The sequence below is a fragment of the Solanum dulcamara genome, chromosome 2 (genome assembly GCF_947179165.1).
Source record: "Solanum dulcamara chromosome 2, daSolDulc1.2, whole genome shotgun sequence".
Lineage (NCBI taxonomy): Eukaryota > Viridiplantae > Streptophyta > Magnoliopsida > Solanales > Solanaceae > Solanum > Solanum dulcamara.
In genome coordinates this window covers 18,388,222-18,399,490 of record NC_077238.1, presented here as the reverse complement: position 1 = coordinate 18,399,490, position 11,269 = coordinate 18,388,222, and the positions used below count along the sequence as shown (strand labels likewise).

At 36.4% G+C, this 11,269-nt stretch overlaps 1 protein-coding gene across 1 annotated transcript; it reads right to left on the bottom strand.

Annotated features, from left to right (window-relative positions):
* Positions 1–987: 987 nt before the first annotated feature.
* Positions 988–3,725, bottom strand: LOC129870589 (uncharacterized). Its single transcript, XM_055945409.1, has 6 exons — positions 3,450–3,725; positions 2,647–2,994; positions 2,221–2,469; positions 2,015–2,125; positions 1,582–1,692; positions 988–1,506 (listed from the first exon to the last, which is right to left on the bottom strand). The coding sequence occupies exons 1-6, from the start codon at positions 3,723–3,725 to the stop codon at positions 988–990; spliced, it is 1,614 nt and encodes a 537-aa protein (XP_055801384.1).
* Between the last annotated feature and the right edge of the window lie 7,544 nt (positions 3,726–11,269).

The window sequence follows — 11,269 nt, the reverse complement described above, 5'->3', positions numbered from 1 at the left end:
TTTGTTGCTTCGTCATTCAGGTATAGCCTGTGCTCATTATACACTGATATCAATTCAGATACATCAAATGTGTAGTTGATACATAAGTACTGACACATATAAACATAACATATTTAAAATACATACTGATACATCAGTTCTGATACATCATTTCTGTAATTGATACATACTTTCTGATACATATATGTGAAATTTATTTCTTGCTGGCTGTTGATTCATCTGTTATGTCTATCCTGTGATAATTATTACCCTTTTACATTAGTTCTGATACATAGTTGTGTATGTGAGGAAGTAGTACTGATACATATATTTGAAATATAATTCCTACAGGTTGTTACTTCATCAGACTATCTTTATTCTGTTTACGAATTAGGTATAAGATACATTGTGTGTCTAGAGAGAAAAACATGCACTTGTGGTAGATTTCAACTAGACGAGATACCATGTCCACATGCAATTGCAGTGTTGAAGAGCAAGAATATTACTGACCTGCACCTATACTGTTCTGATTACTACAAACCAGAGGCGTTGGCAAATACTTATGAATTACCAATGGTTCCAATGCCAGATAAGAAAGACTGGACTGCTTCGAAGGAAATTTTGGAAGAATTTGTCTTGCCGCCAATATACAAAAAGATGCCAGGAAGACCAAAGAAAGGGACAAAAAAGTTCGCTAGTGATACATTTATCTATGTATGTATTAGATACATTAATATGTATGTATCAGGTAGTAAGTATGAGTTGTATCATATTATTTATGATAAAATTTTTACCTCATCGTTCCAGCATCTGTTCGGCTGTGACATTAGGTAGAACCAGTTCTTATCTTTAGGAAATGCCAGTACAAAGTCCATTTTTTTAAAGCCGAATGAAGAGCACTTAGATATGTAATGATCATCCTTCGAATTCCTAAATGGAAGCTTGTAGTTTAATAACATAACAAATATAATACACAACTTGTATGGGTATAAGTTGAATATATCATACTTACTTGTTGACATGTGATTTTAGTAGTCCTTTATCTATCCATTGAGAGTAGTCTGTGAAAAGCTCGGATGGGGGATGATAGCATATACCAAAACCTTCAAAAGGGTGTGTCTGATGCATAACAGCTGACAAATTTTCCCTTCCCTTTTCACTCGACCCAAAGTTTGAAAGATACGACGACTGTAAGATCTTCGAAGGAATCCTGCTTCTTCGAAATAGTGTCTTTGCATCGTCAGATAATACATTGGCTTTTGATGGAAGAGTGGTTGGTAGCTGGCTATCGCGTAATAGACATTCATCCTGAACTTGCTCATGACTAACAGCTGTCAATGGCATGGCTGGTAATGGAAGTCCGTATATTAGAGCATCTATCACATCCAGAGTTTCGGTTGAAAATGGTGCTGAAGTATTGGATTCTGATGTGCTTGGTTTGATTTTTTCTTTTTCAATCTCCTCAACTTGCTCTTCTACTTTGTCAGTTTTATCATCGGCTACTCTTCCATCTTTCTTTTCAGTGTTCTACACGTAATGTATAGCGTCATTAAAAAACTTAATAATGTTGAATTTATCTCAGTAATGTATCTGATACATTACCTGTAATGTATCAGAATCAACAATAAGCTGATCAGTATCTGCTTTTTGTGGTTCCATTTGGTGTGCTGATACATCCTTCAATTGTGGTGTAAAAATTGATGTTTTCGGTTCCTACAAATGTTAAAAAAACAATTACTTAATAAAAAATTATGGATATCATACATTATCTTAAAAAACTAATTACTTAATAAAAAATCTGCAGATATCATACATCATCTACTATAATATTATGTTGTGATACATCATCCACCTTTTGTATCTTGACGGATGGTTCATCTTCCTAGAAACATAATAACATTTACTTATGATATATATGTACTAAATGTCTAGATATATATATATATATATATATATATATATTTAAAGAAGTTGAGCTTATACAAAATATATATATAGCATCAAATTGTTCATCAATTTGTTTCTGATACATTACCTTTAATGTATCAGAATAAATCTGTTGATCAAATAATTTTGGAACATCTGCTGAAATGTTTTGTTCTGATATATTGTCCACCTGTTTTATCATGGTGGATGGTTCAGGTCCCTGAAAACATAATAACATTTACATTTAATACATGACAATGAAAAGTATCCAGAAGTTTAAAAGCATAAATATCAAATATTACATGATGTATGTACCTTAATATCTTCCTGGAAATTAGATTTGTCATTTTTTTGGGGTGGGTCAGATTTATTTGCAAAATTGTGCACCTTCAATCCATTAGGTGCTTCTTGTTGTTCAACCACATGGAATGTTTGATCAAAATCATCTGTTTTAACTTGAGATGATGTGCCAGTCATTCGGTTCGCCATACTGTCGATGGCTTTCAAAAGATCAATGTGATTTGAATTAATTTTATTCTCCAAACGCTTGAACTTTCGGTCAATCTTGATACATGTATATGAAAAATCAGAATGTATCACCTAATTAAAAGTATATTGTATGTGATACATCTTAAAGTAAAAACTTACGTATCTCTTTAGAGACTTCTTTATGGACTTCTTCAATGCTTTGAATTGCATATGAATAATTTGATCTGACTGACTGGAAGATTCACCTCCTACAGCTGACTTCGCCCCTGGTACATTGTCAGGAGAAATAGGCTTTTCTGATTTATTTGGTGGTATGAAATCCTTGTGCATATTGGCTGTTTCTATTTGAATTGGCTTTTTAGCAGGGGAAGTCTTCATTCTTTTGGAAGAAGGTGGAGAAAATGTATCAGCGACATGACTGGATCTCTTTAATAATTCTGTGGGTGGTGTTGTTGAAAAGTCCTCAAATCTGGGGACTTCATGAGGTTTTCTGAAATTGACCTTGGCAGCCGATGTTGAAGCTTCAGGTTTCTGTTGGCTGCCATGAATGGCAATAGATTCTATTTCATGTTGAGATTGGACAATGTTGGAGCATGAATACTGCAAAAAATATTGATTGATTGTCAGAAAACAATTGAATAATTGATACATGTTAATGCTGATACATAAACATGATGTATCAGAACCATTAATCCTTCATACATGATAAACTGATAGAAAAACAATATTATTTGATACATAAATGCAGATGTATCATGAAATGTAATTCTTGATACATTATAATTTGATACATAAGATAGAGTTTTCATGAGCTGTAAATACTGATAAATGAGTTTCTGATACATACAATTATATGTATCAGAAAGGTTATATAAAGTATATGTATCTGATACATTATATCTTGATACATTTATATCCTGATACATAAATATATGAGCTGATACATCTACTTTATGAATCAAATTATACTGTATCAAGGTCATGAATATATAATGTATCTTAGATTTTATGTATAATGAATCAGTGCATAAACGAATAATATTCAAAGCATGTACCTCACTGAAGATGGTAGACATGAAGATCTCAAATTTTGGCTTCACGGCGACAACACGCCAGTTAAGAATTCTGGGAATTTTATTACCCACTCTTACAGCAATTTCAGGGGGAACTTGAGATGCACATTCATATATCCAAACATTCAGAGCGTATGGTATGCCGCCTAGACGATACATTTGTTTGGCATTTGAAAACTCCTGACGCATTCCTTTTATCAATTTTGAAAATGCTATTTTCCCCCATGGATATTGCTCATACCTACCATCTTCTACCATCTTAAAATCATCAACTGATATATGTGCATCACCTAGTTGAGAAAAAACAAAAGTGTGGATGAAATAGAGAATGACCATCTGAATAGCGTCTTCGTTTGTTTTCCATCCTCCAACTAGAAAACGCTCAACGAAACGAGCTTTGTTGACCCCATTTTTGGCACCAGGAAAATATAAAGACAATAATCTACTTGTTTGGTCATCAGAATACCGAAAGTCATTGATATTATCGGTACATCGCAAACCAGTAATGATAGCAAAATCATTTATTATAAATCGTAGTATATTACCCTGCACATGACGAATGTGCAATTCTTCTTTGTTTTTTTGGTCTACCTCAAGAAGTAAGAGGCATTTGATGATTTGCCCTTGAAAATTGCAGTTTGGCAAATCTAAGTAGCGACCAAATATGGATTGCCTAAATAACTTTATACCTTCTTCACCTATTGATGATTCAAAATCATCAAGAAAATTAGCCCTATATGCCATTTCGAATCTCAATGGGTGGGACGGGATCTTCTTGATGACGTATTTCATTCCCTGCATTGACATAAAAATGGTTAAATACAACTTAAACTTTATACATAAATACGATGTATCATATGCATTAAAATATCTGATGCATGAGATGAGATTATGATACATACAGAAGATGTATCAGAAACAGTTATATATTATATTCTGATACATAAATGTAGAAGTATCAGAATCATTAAAACTTGAAACATCAAAAAATGACACTTACACATGATGTATCAGAAATAGTAAATTTCCAAAAAATTGCATTTGAAAAAAACATTATGTATCTGATACATAAATGTAGAAGTATCAGAATCATTAAAACTTGAAACATCAAAAAATGACACTTACACATGATGTATCAGAAATAGTAAATCTCAAAAAATTGCATTTGAAAAAGACATTATGTATCTGATACATAAATGTAGATGTATCAGAATCATTAAAACTTGAAACAACAAATACTGAGACTTAAACATGATGTATCCGAAATAGTAAATCTCCAAAAAATTGCATTTGAAAAAGACATTATGTATCTGATACATAAATGTATATGTATCAAATTCATTAAAAATTAAAACAACAGAAACTGACACTTAAACATGATGTATCAGAAATAGTAAATCTCCAAAAAAATGCATTTGAAAAAGACATTATGTATTCGATACATAAATGTATATGTATCAGATTCATTAAAAATTAAAATAACAGAAACTGACACTTAAACATGATGTATCAGAAATAGAAAATCTCCAAAAAAAATTCCTTTTAAAAAGACGTTATGTATCTGATACATAAATGATATGTATCAGAATCATTAAAAACTTCACAAAATTTTCATTCTAAAACAAAAAATTTAATTGAACACATACCTTTGGGAGATTAGGGCGTGTTGTAACCCCTTCAATCTTGTTGTCTATTTCTTTGGGTGCATGTTTAACTATAGCTTTCGACTTCAATTTCTCATGTAGCTTATTCATCACTGCTGGATCATTACGATGTTTGGATTTAACTTCGTCGTAACCTTCCCAAGACGAATCAGAACCAGGAGAAACAAGAATTCCTTGATTTTTATTGGACTGTTTGAGACCATGAACGGATTCCATATGTATCATTGAAGGTATGAGAAACAAAAATAGAAAAATTTAAAGAAGAAAGCAAATGATAAAAATTTAGAAGATTTTTCAAAGATTTTCAGAAGAAATCAAAATATACAAATTTTAGGAGAAATCAGACTGAATGAGGATGAAGTGAAATTCCATATAAGGAAAGATTAAAATATACCTTATTTAGAACCTTGAAATTGATTAACGGTTGAAGAGTATCAAATTAATTAGAGCAAATTAGGGCAAGGATGAAGGAAGAGGCGGATGTATCAGTGAGGTATAGAGAGAGAAAGGAAAAGGAGGGAATTTGGAAATTTTTTGGTGTAGATGGGAATAAAAGTAAATATAGTAGGGGAATATGTTTAAAAGGGTAATTTACCCTAATAATAATTGCAATAAAGTAGTTTGGGCTCTCATAATAACAATAGTAATAGAAGAATTGAGGCCCAACACAAGAAATGGCCTAAGTCTTGGAAATTTAGTTCATTAATTAAGTGGCCCATCATCTATTTAGTATATATGTCTCTAGAACTTTCAAGACTCCAAAAAGGGAGCTAAGTCATCTTCCAAGAGAAGAAGAGACCGAAACTAGAAAAAAAAAGAGGAAAAATTCCAAGTTCTTCAACTTTGATCCAAAAATCTTGTCTTCTTGAATTCTTGTCAAGTTCGAGGCCCTCTTCAACATGACATAATTAATTAAGCGAGCAAACTACATTTGTGGCAAGTCAAAAATTGAAGAATAAGGTAAGAATTCTATCTTCTCATGTTATGGAAGAAGTGGGTGTGTTGTAGCTAGTAGAATTAAGTAAAAATCATGTAATTGTGATGTATATGTGTGTGACCATTTGGGTGTGCAAGTGGGTGTGTGTGGCCGTGTGGTGTGATGGTTGGGAGAAGAGGAATTGAACTTTATTTAGCTTGTTAGTGGTGTCGTTATGGCGGTTACGGTATAATTAATAGTTTCATGATTCGAGATAACCTCAAAATTGGTTATAAGTTGTTATAGGGAATTATATGATTTTAGTATAGTTTATATGTAATTATGGAAGTAGAATTCTATTATGGAAATTATTGTCATTCTTAACGAATTTGGAAGAAAGTACTGCGATTTGGTAGTTTCCTTGTGTTCGTAGAAGTTTTGGATGGATTATGGTTTTGATGGAATTTTTGGTATATTGTATGGAATAATGTTAATTTTTTTGAGTTATGCCTAAATGATTTCAAATTAGTTAGTGAGTGAATATGAAATATTGATATTAGTGGCAAGGTGTGAAGTTGGAGTATAAATTATTGCTTTATGTAACAAAAAGAAAGAAGAGAAAGAAGAAAGAAGAAGAAGAAGAAAGACTATTAATGTTACAATGTATTTTTTTAGTGATTGTTGATGTTGTCGGTGTTATTGTGGTTGTTGTTGTTGATATTTCGGTCGAGTTAGATTCTCGGTGATGTTGAATTTATAGAGGAGATGCTGCCCAAATTTTTGTAGATAGTAAGGACTAGAAATTGAACTCTTAAAGGCTTATAACTTACAATTGGCAATTGTGACCATTTGTAGAGTTTGGAAAAAAATGGGAGTTGAGTTTGATTGAGCGTAAGAAGCGGATAAGGTATGTAAATCTCTTCCTTTTCTTCTTTTGGCATGCCTTAGGTGTAATAAGTCTTAATTTGAGCCTCGAGGGAAATCCTGTCCTTGGAAATCTGAGTTTAAATTTTCTACAAATCCTTTCAGTGAAATTGAACTTAAGCCTATGTATATTGAAAAGAAACGTGCAAACATCCGTAACTTTTACTTGTGAGATCGGATCATCCTGCAATCTTGATAGATGCCTCCGTAGAGCTAAACATTTGAAATTCATGTACGCCACCTCGACTCGTCTGGAGGTGGACCCACTAAATCCGAAACTCGCCTAATTTATTCTCCTTAGTTATTATTGTACAACATAGAGGAATAACTTTTGCCTGTGATTTTTTTTCCTATAAAAATAATAATGTCTTAACCGTCCCCTTATGTTCTACTACCCACTTTGGAATTATAAGTATAACTTCGGAAATGCTTGATATATGTATATGTGCTGCATTAGTTTCTCACTACTCCATTCGTGCATACTACTATGACATCATTCGCCAGAACCCGGGCCGGCTTTGTAATCGTGCGCCCTATAATATATTCGATAGTATGATGTGTTATGGATACCGAGACCCTGCCATGAGGCCGGGTACCATTTATGGCGTTATGATGTGATATTGCATATGATATGTTCTGATGATACGACGTGTTGTGAAGATATGATATGTTCGGGGTTTGTACGGAGATTTGAAATCTTCTAGAGTATGATGTATTGTGGTACCAGCATCGGGGTGATGACCACGTTCCTGAGCCGTAGGCATGTTTTTTATTTGCATTATGTACATATGTTTTCGTATAGATTTTGATGCCCTGGTTTGTATTTTCTCCTTGTACCTTTCCTTTCAGTTGTGGTTCAGATTTTCTGTATTTCATACTTTACTTATTCAGTACACATTTCGTACTGACCCCTTTCTTCGAGGGGGGCTGCGTTTCATGCCCGCAGGTACCGACGTTCGTGATCCGTCCGTGTAGGTTACAAACCTTCTACTATTATAGAGTGCTCCTTGACTCGGAGCCAGCATTTTGGTATATGGCTTTCCTATGTATATGCATCTATATATATTTGACCATTCGGGTACGGTGGGGCCCTGTCCCATCATATGTTTCCGCTATGCTCTATAGAGACCTGTAGATATACGTGTGGGTCATGGGTCGTGTGTGTTCGTCTGTTTATGACTGGTGTCTTAATGTGGTCCCTTATGTTATAATGGCCAAGTCAGCCCACATGCTTGTATGTATATATGCACCTATCCGACGATGCGCATTTCATCGCCCTTTTGTTGGATATGATATTTTCTGTACGCGCAACCGCTTAAGATAATACTTATTTACTGTTCTAATTAAATAAAGAAGACTCAATTAAAATTCTTCTATAATATGACAAATCAGTATGTAAGTTTGTCTAGGTGTTCAGATAGGACGTCAGTTGCGGTTTACGGGGCTGGATCGTGATAAAAGTAGTATTAGAGCAATGTGTCCTCAGAGTGTCTACATGTCATGTCTCGTAGAGTCTTGCTTATCGGTGTGTTGTGCACCACATCTATAAACAGAAGGTTATAGGACATTTAGGGTGTTACCTTTCTTTGAATCTTAGATCGTGCGATAAAGATGTGCTATTAGGCTAATTTTTTTTTCTGATCGACTATTGTGTTTTTTTAGTGATGCCTTCGAAGAGGGCGATAGCGGCCCAAAAGGGCAAAGCAGTGGTAGGATGGATGAGTCGAAGGCCGAAAGCTACCCGGGCTCGTGCTCAGACTAGGCTGAATGTTATGCCCCAGACAGAGGGGTCTGCTACACCTCCACTGGAGGAGTCTGGAGCAGCTCCCCTATTAGCTCCAGAGGCTCTAGCGCCAGAGCCTCCAGCTCCTCAGCCTGGGGCGGAGGATAGGGTGCTGAAGGAGGCTGTGCAGTTGCTGACGATGATAGTAGCAAGTCAGGCTTGCGGACGTGGGCAAAGAGGTGATGATGATGACAGACATGATAGTTTGAGGGTCCGTAATTTCCTAATATGTAATCCTCCAAAGTTTTTCGGGTCTAAGCCCGAGGAGGACCCTCAGGATTTTATTCGGCAGATGCAACGCTCATTGAGACTGGTCAGGGCTTCTGAGACCGAGTCTATTGAGTTAGCTTCACACAGGTTACAGCATGTTATGATTAATTGGTACGAGTCCTGGGAGATGTACAGGGGCGAGGGTGCTCCCCCAACTGTATGGGATGAGTTTGTAGCTGCCTTCCTCAGCCACTTCTTACCCCCGGAGCTGCGGTGGGCGAGAGTTGATAGATTTTTACAACTGAGGTAGTGAGGCAGGAGTGTTTGAGAGTATAGCTTGGAGTTTGATTCTCTGGCCCGATATGCACCTATTATTGTAGCTGATATGAAGGACAGGATGCATCAGTACGTGATAGGGTTAGATCGTTATTTGGTTGACAACTGTATGGCGATGACATCTCAAGTCGACATGGATAGTGGCCGACTACAGGCCTATGCGCAGGGAATAAAGGACCGGCACAGGGGAGATTATTTTGGTAGAGATCGTGATAGGAGGCCGCCCAAGAGGTCTAGATTAGCGGGGTATTTTAGAGATTTCCGAGGTGGGCAGCCTCAGTAGCAGTTCAGTAGATATCTTTCTCCGTTAAGCTAGAGTACGTAATCCACCGTCAGACGACGTGATGGTGCAAGGCCGTCTGGGCCGACCAGAGTTCTAGAGCATTAGTTCCACAGACGAGCAGAGGTTTTGATCAGTCCAGGCCCCTTATGCCTCGGTGTTCTTATTATGGGAGATCAAATCCTAGAGAGTGCTACCGAGCTACGGGAGCCTACTTTTCTTGCTGCCGTCAAGACCATATCATGCGAGATTGTCCGTTGGCGAGTGGTGCAGGTGGCGCAGTTCAGTCGACATGATCAATTACTGGTTCGTCGTCTACCCCTCCAGCTGCACGTCTTGCGGTACAAGGTATGCTAGCACTGGTAGGCCGTGGTCGAGGCCGTGGTGGAGTTTCTGATTCTAGCGGTCCTTCAAACTGCATATATGCATTGGCTAGTCGCCAGGATCAGGAGGCATCGCCAAATATTGTCACAGGTACATTATTGATTTTCTCTCCATCTGTATATGCATTGATTGATCTAGGATCTACTTTATCATATATCTCTCCGCTCGTTGCTAGTAAAATTGGAATAACTCCCGAACCTATAAAGCCATTTGAGGTAGCTACACCAGTTGGGGTTTTTATTATAGCTAGGCAGGTATATAAGGATTGTTCTGTGATTATATGTGATCGTTGTACTAAAGCTGATTTGGTGGAATTAGATATGATCGAATTTGATGTTATTATGGGGATGGACTGGTTACCTTCCTGTTATGCTAATGTCGACTGCCGGAAAAAGGTAGTTCGATTTCAATTTCCAGGGGAACCAGTGGTAAAATGGGCAGAGAGTACAGCATCGCTGAGGGGTAAGTTTATTTCATACCTCAAGGCTAAAAAGATGATTCAAAAAGGCTATATTTATCATCTGGTTCGGGTATACGATACTAAGGCTGAGACACCTGTTCTCCTGTCAGTTTCGGTAGTCAATGAATTCCCAGATGTATTTTCAGATGAGCTTCCAGGTCTTCCCCCTGAACGAGAGGTAGAGTTCCTGATAGATTTGCTGCCGAATACTCAACCTATATCCATCCCTCCGTATAGAATGGCACCGGTGGAATTAAAAGAATTGAAGAAGTAGTTGAAAGACTTATTAGACTAAGGCTTTATTAGTCCCAACACATCGCCCTGGGGAGCACCGATATTATTTGAAAGGAAGAAAGATGGGTCACTACGAATGTGTATTGACTATAGATAATTAAATAAGGTGACTATAAAGAATAAATACCTCCTCCCCCAGATTGACGATTTATTTGATCAGTTGTAGGGTTCCAAATATTTTTCGAAGATCAATTTACGCTCAGGCTACCATCAGGTATGGGTACGGGAGATAGATATTTCGAAAACTGCTTTCAGGACCCGATATGGGGATTATGAATTCAGGGTGATGTCTTTTGGCTGACTAATGCCCCAACTGTGTTTATGGATTTGATAAATCGGGTATTTCGTCCGTACCTTGATATGTTCGTGATTGTATTTATTGATGATATTTTGATTTACTCACGATCAGTAGAAGAACATTCCGATCATCTGAGGACAGTACTCGGCATACTTCAACAATAAAAATTATATGCTAAATTCTCTAAATGTGAATTCTGGTTAACCTCTGTGGCATTTCTGGGGCATATTATCAGAGCAGATGGCATTCAAGT